The sequence below is a fragment of the Trematomus bernacchii genome, unplaced genomic scaffold, assembly GCF_902827165.1.
Source record: "Trematomus bernacchii unplaced genomic scaffold, fTreBer1.1, whole genome shotgun sequence".
Taxonomy (NCBI): domain Eukaryota; kingdom Metazoa; phylum Chordata; class Actinopteri; order Perciformes; family Nototheniidae; genus Trematomus; species Trematomus bernacchii.
The window spans coordinates 17,354,654-17,368,539 of record NW_022988050.1 but is presented as its reverse complement, the minus strand read 5'-3'; the positions used below and the strand labels follow the sequence as shown (position 1 = coordinate 17,368,539).

Sequence of the window (13,886 nt, the reverse complement as noted above, 5' to 3'; positions counted from 1 at the left end):
AGGGCCTTTAAAGAAAGAAGCCTTCATTTATTTATTCAAATCTTTCATTAGATTTTACAAACACAGATTGCCCCGGCATTCAGACCTGGATGTTCTGGATGTTCCAACTCCTTCATGATTGTCTGTTGAATTATAAGCTAGCCTGGCATTATACCTATGTAACCGCGATAAAATCTGATTTGTTCTGGGATTCAAATAAGACTTTTAATGTACTCGTAAACTGCTGTTTACACCGGCTGGAAAAAAGAGCTTATCATCCTACAGATCCAGCCATGAGAAGTTACCCTCCAATGTGTTGTCAGTTATTCCTTACTGTATATCATTAATTTCCTAATCCAATTACTTTAATTTCCCCGTAATTCTGTCCACATTAATTAGAGCTTTCATTGCCAAATAAAAGGTGTCATCAGACAGTAACTAGAGGTGTGTCTTCTAAAACCATATCACTACTACATGCATACAAACATCTGTACAACTGTAATCTGTATAGGCGTTTTACAAAAAGGCTCAGCATTATATTGTCATAACCATGTCATTCTGAAATGATCATGATATAATCATTCTAATAAACCTTATGCTCTGTATGGGAAGCACATTCCCTTACATCAAATATGATCAAATATTAAAACTGCTTACCACCTGGTGGATGAATACTATTACAACAGATTTCTACTTAATTTACCTTTGGGGCGTTAAGTTGGCCACATGTTGTCTTCAGCTTCGCGGTGGGGATTTCTTTCAGCCAAGGACCTGGAAAGGCCCCTGCATGGACCTCTGAGGGACCTGCCAAGGCCCCATCGAGGGGGGGGGGGGGGGGGGGGGGGGGGGGGGGATTGTTATTGGCTGTGCCTGTACTACACAGCAAAAGTTGACAAGTGAGTACTACGAAAATAACATCTTTTTTTGATGTAGTTACAGTTGCAACCAGGCACACATTGGACCACACTCACCCTCACTCACATGAGCAGACAGTGTTGAAACAGTGTTGAAAAATGCAATCATAGCAGGAAGTACTGCTGTCCAATCAGTGTAGGTTGATCTATTGTTCACCTGGGTTTGGCAGCGCTCAGACCCCATCACACAATACCTGTCTATGAAAAACAAGTTAAATAGAGGTATACGCCTCATCTTGCCGGAGTATCTGCATGTTCTGCTTGTCAAGTGCAACAGCTTAATCTTTCATTAAGCAATGTCCCTGAAAAGGTGTGGGCACTACTGTCTCATAGCATAAGATCCAGGTTGAGTTATCTCTGCCCCTTTGGTAGTGTGTGGTTTGTAGCCTTTATAGGTGTTCTAAAGATGTTGTGGGCAGTGAAAGGCAAAAAGACAATACATTAAAAAGAAAAATGCAGTTGAGATATTGGAAACTACTGTCTGCCGCATCTGTATGTGCCACCATTACCATGGCTTGCTGCAGAATACACTGCAAAATATACTGCAGCAACTAGCTATTTCTACAGTTTTACTACAGTGTTGATTACATAAGTGCAAGTTTATGGTTTGAATATTGTCTAAAAAGGACGTCTTTGGCTTGCCTTTCCTCTCCAACACACCTGTAGCGCAGTTTGCTGTAATTTCATGGTCAATTCACAGTCTGTCATTTCATTACGTTTTGAATGAGTGCTAGCTGTTGGGTATTGATACTGACATGGATTATTATTAATAAGACACAGTCCACTTTCTAAAACACAAAAATGTATGTGGTGGTTTTTCTAGAGGTATGTATGTGTATTTGTGTGTGTGAGAGAGATATTCGGTGATGCCACTGTGCCCCTGTCAATCTAACTCCTGATTTAAATGCACAAATTAAAGAGAATGGCTAATGCAACATGTATCTGTCTGAGCTACACTGTAGGCTTGTTTATCTGGTTTAATCCAGTATAGGCACAACAGAACAGACATTTTCTTGTTTGCAAAATTGCTGGATGTGTGTTGGCGGATTGGCATTTTCTTCTCAACAGTAACCACAATGTTTCTCTAACCTTAACTTAGCAATAGTTATTGTGTACAAATATTTAAGTGAATCAAGACTTTTTATAAATGTCTGTATTGTTGACTGTTTGTTCATCAACTGTGAGAATGGTAGATGTAAGAAGCAATGGCTTCAGTCTACACCTGTCTGTTTCATTATGTGGCTGCCCATGGCAAACTTTTTCACTCTTTATTATTTACTACAGTTTACATACATGTGTGTGTGCCATTTGACACTTCGCAGTGAGGAGATGTAGTGTTCACTCTGTAATTTCGGGTGTGAAAGTGAGTGAGTTTGTGATTTGGAGTGCTCCAGGAAGAAGCTGTTTTTAGCCACCGCCTACAATAAGCACTAGATCAATGTCAATGAATGTCTTGATTTGTAACTGTACCTTTGTGTGTGTGTTTAGGATGATGAGGTGGTCCTACAGTGCTCAGCCACAATCTACAAGGAGCAACAGAAGCTGTGTCTGGCTGCTGAAGGCTTCGGAAACAGACTCTGCTTCCTTGAATCCATCTCCAACTCCAAGGTACTCTACAGGCTCTAATGCATTCCCCTGCTTCAGGACCTTCGATTCAGACGTCTAAACCATGTTCGAGTCCACTGAATTGTTAATGGCATAGCATATGGTTTTATATGAAGCAGAATATGCATATTTTATGGAGCCTTACTCTCTAAACACAAATACAGGTTAACAGTTTATTCACATAAATAAAACTTAAAAAATCAAATATGACGATATTGATTGAAACAATATGAATTACAAGTCATAATAGTCTTTTGCTTCATGTTTAAAAATTGAGGTTAAATACACCTTATCGTTTTGACAAAGCAGCAAATAAATTAAATGTTATAATACATTCTTAAAAAATGATGAATTAAGTGTTGTCAGTCATCTCTGACAAATTACAAAGAGTTAAGTTGTATGTGGGAAGTAAAGAATACCATTTCTCAGTGGTTTGGTGTTAACTTGTTCAGCTTAACCTGGCTGGCGTGAAGCCCAAAGCAGTATTAGTCACTGCATTGTAGTTCTAGCAATATTATTAATCAGTGACAATCTGCTGCTGTACATGAATTCTTGACAGCTACACACCCACTGTCAGTTCATAGGATAATGCTAGGGATATGACAGGGCTTTATCCCTTAGAAGCATTAGGCTAAAATCACTGCTGATGTCAGATTTGAGTGGTTATAAAACTGACAGAAATGTCCTTATGTCTGATAATTATACATTACTGTCAACCCTGTCTACTACTGTATCACAGGAAGATAGTATGGGTTACATTAGATTTGTGAAGTTATTTTTGAGTTATTTGGCTGTCAAAATGAAATCAACACACATACATTCTCTAAGAGGTATGTTCCTGTTGTTTCAGAATGTGCCTCCAGATCTGTCCATCTGCACTTTTGTGTTGGAGCAGTCGCTGTCGGTACGAGCCCTTCAGGAGATGCTGGCCAACACTGAGGACAAGGCTGACGGGGTTAGTGTTAAAATACACACACACACACACACACACACACACACACACACACACACACACACACACACACACACACACACACACACACACACACACACACACACACACACACACACACACAGCCCGAAAATACTACAAGGAGGACAAGGTTTAAATCGTTCTCTGAGCCCACACATGTTGACTGGATGGGCAGAGGGTAAAGATCTGGTCCACTGTTCCTCCTCCTGGATTTGCGATTGGACTAATGGTCCACTAGCTCTTTTTAGACACGGGGACCACTATTCTGGTGACACTTTCCTTGACCTCCATGTGATAAATAGCATGTCAGCCAACACTGCCCAACAACATCCAGAGCCTCAGCATCATAGGGCCAATCTCCTCTGTCTCCTTCACAGTATTATACTCTTATTTGTTTGTTTGAAGTTGGTTTGCGGTTTCATTTTGAAGTCATCCTTGCGTTACCTTTTGGATTTTCTTCCCATGTTAATTGTGCCATGTCAGTTTGTCTTTAATTTAGTTTTTGGTCCTTTTCAAAACATGCAACAAAACTTCTTGCAGCTCTGTGTTCTGCAATTTGGGAGCTTTTTTGAATTGCTGCGAAACATTATGTAAAAGTGAAAGCACACAGACTAAATACACAAGAACAGGAGAATTAGACACATTTGGATCAAAAACTTCAAACAAACATAGGATTATGACAATTTACTGTTACGGTGCAGTTCAAATACACAGTATTTACAAAGAATAAAGCTTAAATTAACAACAAGCTGGATCCGAAGTGAGCTCGAGTCAATGTAAACTTTAACCCCTATCCCTCACAAGATAGATCAGCCCAGATTTCACCCCTTATTTTTTTTATAGAAGTTACATTAAATTGATAGATGACATCCAAGCATGCTAATTTGTCAAATACAGAATTTACAAAATAAGAAAAATGGGTCCTCGATCGGAGAAATTTGAATTTAATACTGAGTCTAATACGTTTTAAACTGTTATTGCTGTTTTCCTTTGTTTCTCAGTAATAAGGTAATTATAATATTCTAAGGTTAAAATCGAGCCACAGGGTTGTTAATTTCTTTTATATACTGTATACTTGAATTGAACATTTCGGATGGCATTGTCACACACACATTTGCGCTCACACACACATACAAGCAGTTGTGTTTTCAGCTGGTCTCTACTGATGCATGATGTACTGAAGCTGGACCACAGCTGCTGAAAGAGTTCACAGGGGCTGCTTGTTATCATCACACACTAACAATTTCACCCACAAGGAGTCTAAACGCTCGCATTAGAAATCTGCTTCAAGACACCTCAAAGATAGGAGACACTCCATCATATGAACCTTAACTGTAAAAATAAAATGTCCGTCTTATTTATAAAGGAATAGTTCAACATTTTGGAAACTCTTATTTTCTCTATTGCTCAGAGTTTGCTGGGAAGATTAGTATTGATCCTCTTATCGAGCTTCAAATTGCATAGGCCAGACAGACATTACCTTCAGTTAGAGGGTATTTCAACTATAAAACCTTATACTCACTGTCATAACCTCATAATCCAATAGTGTTAACTGTTGGATAGATGTGTGTTTTTATGTGTCGTGTTTATAATGACTACGGCAACTTACTTTTTCCTCCTCTCTCTCATTTCCACACAGCATGTAGTGGTGGAAATATGGGTAGGTGTGCCTCCACTCGATGTCTGTGTGTGTCATGGTTCCCACCGTCCTTTTGTTGGTTATAACAGTCACTGTCATGAGCATCAACAGTATCAGTACTAGGAGCGATCCCATACTAATATGTGTTTTTGTTATCTATTGAATGTCAAGCTGTAGTACAAAAAGAAAATAGATCCAGTATCGAAAGATATACAAGCTGATATTGAGGCAGACACACACACATACACACACACATACACAGGTTTTTTTAGCTGCATCTTTTTCTCTGCAGTTATCTATGTTTTAACCAGGCGCAGATATTTCTGGCAACGTGAGTCGGCACGTTATTTGCATGTTGTGCAAATCTACAAATTTTTCTAATAGATACAGTCATTTCGCAAAGGTGTCTGCATCTCACAATACACATTGTATTTGTTTACTAGTGAATCTTGGCATGCTCCAATATGGCAGACAAGCATATGCATAATGACAACACACAGCTGCAACCAATGGTGGATCTCGATTCCTTTTGCTATAGTTTCATCTACAAGCATTGATAGAGTATAATCTTAATTTTGCCCACATAAACATCGGAGTAGGGCGTGCTATTTGTGATCACTATTGTAAAAGTTAATATTATAGCTATCAGCCGCTAGCTGTAGCTCGATATTTAGCACACAGACATTAAAGTCAACCATTGTTAACAGTTGCCAAAAATGTTGAACTATTCCTTTGAAATGACCCCCAGCATCAGGACTTTGCTGAGACCAGATCCAAAGGAGGTCCCCACTAGAGCCAGAATAGAAAACTGTTCTGTAGTAAATGTTCCAGTAGAGGATTGCCAGCACTCGCAGGGAGGTTTCAGAGTGGCAGACAGAACCAAAGTAGCCAGTTTGACTTCTGTAATGACTCAGACAGATCCACCTCTTCCCTTATCAATAAAGTCCAAATGCCTGACCCAGAATAGGAGAGTAAACAGCAAAGGAACATAAAACACAACAAACTGGAGAGCCCTTTCGAGAGGTTGAATCACCACTACCATCAATCTAGCATTACTCATCTATGTTTAAGATGAGTATTGAAGCATGTGGCTTCAATAACATCCTTTTTAACAGTTGCTGAACATGCAGTGTCATTAGGGAATACCTGAATTATTCCAAGCAGAAAAAATAAATATTGTATTAACTACACAATTTGGTATATTCGACTATACTTGTAGGAGGATCTTTGGAAGGCCAACCTCAGGAACAGCATGTGTTTTAGCTCAATACAGACAATAACTGCCTCAGTAAGCTTCAATCACATAGATGTCTGATTTATGATTAAAAAATAAAAACAGGATTCACAAATATTCTTCTCTGCACGTTTGTCTGTATCCCATACCCACTGTTTACACACATCCATAAATACATGTGTATCTGAGGCAGCCCTGCTCTGTGAAGCTGCACTGCACTGTGTGTTCACTGGGAGTAGGGCAGAATAGCTGCAGTGCAGCAGGAGACATTATGTACACACACAGATAGTTGTGTTAGAGCACTTTCTGCTAAGAAGACAAATGTCAGTCAGAAAGCAGGACTCAGTTACATGGCTCAGTGTTGGAGTCCTGCTGCAAGCTGAGAAGTGCTGAGGAGGGGAGAAGGGACAAGGAACTGAAGAGTTGAGAGAAAATGTGGTCTCATTTGAAAGAATATTGACTGGGCTGCATGCTAGTGAACAACATAACTACACCAATTCAGATTTTAAAACAATATTATTTGTCATCAAAACAAAAGGATCTTATTCCACTTCAACCTTTTAAATGGCTCCTGAACCACCTTACACTTTACACTAAACCTTCAAATGTTCATCAGATTCACCAATTGAAAGTTAAAGAGGCCCTATTTAGCATTTTGGGATTTCCACTCTCGTTTTATGCAGTAGGTTGTTTTGCATGTAAATGGTCTGCAAAGGCTAAAATCCCACAGTTTCCCTCCCAAAGTCCACTCGCTCCTTCTATTGGCTGACTTTCCAACACATTGTACGTGATAGGCTAGGGGACGAGACATTTTTGACAAATCTCATAGCGGTTGCCCAATCACAACAGACCCGACCAGCTAACCAATCAGAGCAGACTGGGTTCTCTGGTTTCAGACAGAGGGTGAAAAGAGGTGCTGCAGCACAGGCAGTATGAGAAAATAAAGAGCTTTTTGAACATTGAAGCATGGAGACGTGTCCCAGTAGAGGCACTGAATACTGATACCTGAAAATGAGCAGAATGTGTTTGAACACATACCTGCACATGAAACATGCAACATAATCAAAAATATTTTCAAATGTTTTATTCATTTTGTAGGTTTGTTAAAGTAGTAAAGTGAAGCTGTTTGGGAAGCAAAACATTGTGAATAGGGAGCGTTCGAATAAATGCACCAGGAGGCACTCCAAACACAAAGCAATAGTGCACCTGATCAGGTTTTATTCACTGCAGAGGCCCGAATCATCATCCTGATTATTGTTGAATAGACAGCACTGAGGATAGTTATTATACCATCAGTTAGGGATGCTATCTCCTTCACAAGGGCCTTTGAAATCTACTGTGGTGGCAGGATGATGGATGGATAACATTACAGTGTATAGTGCATACTCTTTTTTAAATTGCAGTGTGTAGACTCGCAGGTAATATTTTTCCTGCAGCTTTACAGATAAAGAGCTATAGTAGAGTACAGCTGACCTCCCCCTCTCTCCTCCTGTCTGCATCTGTTTGTTGACCTTTCTGTCTCTACTGTTTATTGATATCTCTGTGAAGCTGTTTCTCACTGTTTTCTCTTAGTGTCTTTAGTAACTGCTGTTTGTCTCTGTCTCTCTGTCACTGTGTCTCCGTCAGACGGCCCAAGGCGGCGGCCATCGCACCCTACTGTACGGACACGCTGTCCTGCTGAGACACTCCTACAGTGGGATGGTCAGTACACACACACACACACACACACACACACACACACACACACACACACACACACACACACACACACACACACACACACACACACACACACACACACACACACAGTTAGTCTGAGAACTTTTCTGTCATGTTTATTTTCTTTTCATTTTAAACTGGCAATTACTTTAAATCTCAACCTTTAACTTTCTAAAGGCTCATTTGGAAAAATAATTACATATTCCAAGAGTAGTAGTGCATAATGTAATATTCGCCCTGCTCCTCTGTGAGTCAATATTTCAGATGGCATTGAAGCAATTGACATGTTACAGGTAGTTCTGTTATTAACAACAACATTGTCAGAGAAAATCATAAAAATGCAGTTGTCAAATTGCTAGATCTAAGAATATTATAGATATAAACAATGCATACTATTAATATCATTATATTGCAGAAACTGTTTAATTATTTGTAATGTATTCATTGTTTAAATATTCTTTTTAGAATAATACATGTTTCTCTGCTTTTTATCTGGATTAGCAAGTATGACCTTTTTTGTTGGCATGAAGTTTTGCAAAGACCTTTTCTACTCTTTCCATGATCTCTTCAGACTCAAACTGCATATGAAGTAAACAATGTTAGTTCCGTGAAAAATCTTCAAAGGTGATACTGTTTCTTTCTGGGCTGAAAATGTTCTAAATGTAACGGTACCTGTAATTATTGCCAGGGTAGGAGTAGATACTCACACAAAGAAACTCTCCAGACAAAATACATGTTGCAAATTCCCTAACATAATTAGAAGATGATCTACATTATTGATCAGATGGATTGAAGTAACTAATTGTGTGTTTCGGTTTAGTACCTGTGCTGTCTGTCCACCTCGCGCTCATCCACCGATAAACTGGCTTTTGACGTTGGACTGCAGGAAGATACAACAGGTATGGCTTAAACACAGTTGTTGTTAACTTCTGTCTTAAAACGGCTCTAATCATTATTTTGAATGAAGACGAAATGTAGTGTTTCACTTGAAGTCATGAACTACCAACAAAACCATTCCACATTGGTTAAGGAGCAATATTCCAGGGCTTCCACTGTTACCAGATATCTGGACGGAGGCTTCCTCGTCTGTGTGACTGCCATTGTTTGCAGTCTGATCAGCAACTTGAGACTTGAGAATGGAGTTGGAATTTTGTAACAACGTTTATGACAGGATTGTTTCACAAATAGATGGCCTCAACTTAATTTAAAGCTAATAAAAAAGCAACATCTTTGTCAAATAGCTGATGGGTTCAGAGAGAGCATTTTGGTCAATGACTGTTTATCTAAATACAACTAAAGCCTGCTGAAACCTGATTGATCCTTTCTACTTGAACTGAAATCAGAAATGTAGCCTTCATATTCTGCAAACATGAACACATCTGTTTCTAGAGGTTAGCTCTGAGCAGGCTTTGTTGAATGGCTTCAACTTGGTCCAGTTAGGTATTTCTGCGTCATTTCTGGAATTAAACTAAAGTCTTTATTCCGTGTTATGATATTGTCAGGTTGTTTCTGTCTGTGTCATAATGACTCCTGGTGCTTCTCCACTGTTGTTTCCTCTTGTTAACAAAGTCAGAACAATAAGCCACTGCAAAGCACACTGTGTGCCCTGTTTTTGTTCTTGACCTGCTTCTGTATTAATGGTGCACTTTATAAGCAAAACAGCTGCAAGACAAATGTAGGCTACCAAAGTGGGTACACAGGCTGAGGTGATAGGTACCAGAACAGGACTTAATGTTCCTTTCTGAGTCCCATGTCTGCTATGTGTTCTGATAGTTTGCTTTGTGTGTATGTGTGTGTTTCCTACTATGTAGGCGAGGCATGCTGGTGGACCATCCATCCAGCATCAAAGCAGCGGTCAGAGGGGGAGAAGGTCAGAGTGGGGGATGATCTCATCCTGGTCAGCGTGTCCTCTGAAAGATATCTGGTAAGTAGCATCTGTGTAGAGAGGTGGATCAAATCTTACTCTCACACTCACTTTCTTTATATTTTCTTTGTTCTTTCCTTTATTCCTTTTTAATGAGCTTTACATTCCCTCCTTAACCTTCACTCTTTGGCCGAAAACCTACCGATTCTACATGTCGAATCGGTAGGCAATCGGCCAAAGGCTGTCGGTCAAAGAAATCACTCTGATTGGCTGTTCAGCTAGCGAATCAGTGCATGAGAAGCGAAACGGAAGTGAGGGACCCAAACAAACTATTAAGAAGGCAAATCTGAGATTTCATTTAACTCCAGCTCTCGACACAGGTTCGGGAAAGCCCCATGAGCTTCTCGCTGTAGAGTGAAAATGGAACGCACACACTATTTGTTGTTTGTTTATATCACGCAGTCTGTTCTTCTTCTCTCGGTGTATCACGCAGTCTGTCTTCCGGTTGTTGCCTCTTTTGAATGACAAATACACACTACCGCCGCCTGCTGGTAAGGAGAGTTATTGTCACTCACGCATGCGCAGTTCGTACGTGCTACTTGGCCGTCGGCTGAAGTCTTTGCGGTGTGTTCCAGTGCGACACATGGCCAAGACGCAGGAGACGTGAGGCGACACAACAGTCGGGGTCCGTCTGTGTCAGTTCTTTGGTGTCAGCTTGGTGTGTCCAGGGCCGGCCCTAGGCACTGGCGAACTAGGCGATTGCCTAGGGCGCCAGATCTGGAGGGGCACTGCGCTGGGAGAAAAAAATAAAAAAATAAAAATTAATTAATTTTTAATTTGTATTCTGCCTAATTTTCTGCCCTTGATATAATACATTTACATTAATAATTGAATAACGTAAACACCCTTTGCACCCCGGGCCGGCAACATTTCGCAATTGCCCTGTACGATGTGCGCTGTAAGTGATGAAAATGGGGGATGTTGACTTATCAGGCGCCCGCAGCTCACAGCCAAAGTGCGAGCAAGCCTCCGAGCGTTGTTGGATTGAGGCTGATAACTAGAGCTCAGTGAGGTAAAGGAGTCTGAGTGTTTAGATAGTTCACTTTAGTCTAAGTTATCTCAGTGGGTCTCAAACGGTTTGATCACAATTTATGTAAACAAATATTTCCAAGGCACTCCTTTATAATTATTAGGATAAATAACAACAGGTTTGAAATCATTCCAATGTATACTATAGGACAGTAAACCAAAAATATCGTTTAAAACTGGAGATATTAAAAAATATCTGGGATGGGCAACTTGGATAGTGGTGGGGGCCACTTAATGTATGTACTGGCCACCGGGGGGCCTCAGATTCACTTGGAACACACACACACACACACACACACACACACACACACACACACACACACACACACACACAAATTCCATGTATTGTATGTAGTTATTAACAAATAAACTAAGTCTGACATCTTCATTGACATTTTACAATCTTTCAGAGATCATTCTCTAATAAGCTCACTAAACAAATATCAGTTCACAGAAATGTTATTTAATTTTTACAAGTGGCATGTTTGTATTGAACAGGTTATTTAACAGTGGAATAAAACTATTTTAAACTATTGGAAAGCACGGAAAATGTGTGTGCATTAAGATGAACCATTAAGTTGACATAAACATGAAGTCATGAACACTAACCCAGACATTAGTTGTCTAACTTGAACCTAAGACACTTGTAGCCTGTCTCTGCATTCCCCTTATTCCACAATAAGGGGGATGTCAACACAGACACCTGTCAACCCACACTCTGCTGTTCCTCAGCGCCGCTCCCCCTCCCTCCCGCTGAAATTATGAATGAAAAGCGTATAGTAATCATAGATAACACGGCAGGGTCCGTGACAGTTTGTTTTCATCTGATTTCAAATAAACAAAGTCTTGGTTTTTAGAATATTAAACTTGTTTCACCAAATTCAGATGATAAATACAACTTTTAAGCTTGTAAAGGCATAATTGCACTTAACGTCACAGCAGGCATAACAGCAGCCTGTGTTTCTTGTGAGTGTTTCCCCGGGAAACAAACACAATCAGTGGCGTTTTTATATGTACAAAAGTGGTGGTGCACAAAAAACTTAGATGTCTATATACAAGCTTCTGCAGTGACGTGCAGTGAGGTTCATGGCTCCTGAGGCACTGACTCTTCAGGTTTACAAATATTATATTTTGACCTAAATCAAAACATAATGTTATTTTCAAAAGCTTTTTTAGTCTGATGTTTCGATTAATTTTAAACAGACAGTTCAACAAAAGGATACCCAAAAAATGTAATTTTATCATTTAAATATTGAATTGTTCTCTCTTAGTAAGATCCCATTTTCAATAAAATTGTGGCCTTACCTTGACTTGAAGATGAAGTCCATTTGCCTATCCTTCTGGACAAAAATCTCTATGACTTTTTTGTCAAAGTCCTCCTTATCTTCTTGTAGTTTCAAAAGTCGAATCATAAATCTAATCGATAGATTTATGATTAGAAAATTATAAAAGTAGGGTAGACATGTGGATATTATCCGGCTGAACAAAACGTGCATTTATCTAACAGGTACGTTTCCCACAGATCTTATTTCAAGCTATTTTCTAAAATCCTATGGAGAAATCTCATTGGTTTTTTGTCGAGGGATCCCATGCGCAGCTTACTTCCTGGTTTTAGGACGCGTCACTGCACCTCTCTCGTCTCCTCTTCACACACCACACTTTTCGCGGCACACGTACTTACAGCCAATCAGTTCTGAATTATGTGAGATGACGTATGGTGGGGATGGCAGCTCAGTGCCCCTATGGTCATTATTTTTTTGCCACACACATTAAATAGAAAATTTATCTGAGCATGCGCAGTGTAGTTTTTACAGTCACCATTCACTTAGACAGTGAGAGGGACGAACAGGGATGTACAGACGAATCAGATGATTAAACATGATCTTAAAATATATTTTATATATTTTTTTATTAATCTTTTTGCATTTCTTTGCATTTTTTTGTAATCATTATTTGTAATACTTTCTGCTGACACTAGGTGGGGCACCTGCCCCTAATGACCAGTCACCACTGAACACAATACACACAAAAGCGTCACAGATTATTTTGCGGTATTTGGCTGCCAAACAAAATCATGTACGCAGCTCGCGACGTAACTAGGAGTCTAGTGGACGGTATCAGTACTACAAGTAAAACATTTAAAAATAAATTATTTTTATTTTTTATTAATTACGTTGTTTATAAATTAATCCCCCGGGCCGCCATTTGCCCATCCCTGATCTAAAGGGATGTTCACACTAATGCATGCACCATTTGAAAACCTTTGGCCACCCTCAAAAGCCACAAAAGTCTTCTTCATCTGGATACCTTTCCAAGGACCAAATCAAAGACAAGTCCTTTCCCTCTGTAACACTTCAGGAACTCAATTGTCTAAAACCATTTGGTCTTTACTAAACTCAACTATAGCCAAAGGCTCCTGTTAGCATTTCAGCCACACTCATATAATTCAAATATTTTATATAATATTAATGAACCTGTTAAGCCCGAGAGACCCCGGTACCGGGGCACTGCCGCAACATCTTGCCGGAAACAGTGTCTGAGGGCATGTTCATTTAATAAACTATGAATGTTTTATATCCATGTAACGGGAAGAAACTCATCTAACTGATCATTTTTATTTTTTTTCTCAAAATAAAACCCACAATGCTAACGATGAGCCTCTGAATTAGCAACGAGCGAAAACTGCTAACAGATTACTGCACCGAAATTCACTCACAAAACCTTATTATTTATCTTTTCTGCACATCCATGACATCGTTTCACATCGTGAGGTGACACAGAATCGATGGGTACCCTCATTATCACTCAATTATACAAAATTGCGACGTTATAAACAAAAACAGACATCAAAACATGTGGCGCTAGGTAGC

The 13,886-nt window shown here is 39.6% G+C and overlaps 1 protein-coding gene across 1 annotated transcript in view; it reads left to right on the top strand.

Annotated features, from left to right (window-relative positions):
• Positions 1-5,115: 5,115 nt before the first annotated feature.
• ryr2a (ryanodine receptor 2a (cardiac)) overlaps positions 5,116-13,886 on the top strand; it is a 106,442-nt gene continuing 97,671 nt past the window's right edge. The window contains exons 1-4 of the mRNA XM_034119635.1: positions 5,116-5,131; positions 7,971-8,045; positions 8,884-8,962; positions 9,875-9,987. Of these exons, the coding sequence (XP_033975526.1) occupies positions 8,043-8,045; positions 8,884-8,962; positions 9,875-9,987 (195 nt within the window). The 5' untranslated portion in view covers positions 5,116-5,131; positions 7,971-8,042. The remainder of the gene's footprint in view (positions 5,132-7,970; positions 8,046-8,883; positions 8,963-9,874; positions 9,988-13,886) is intronic.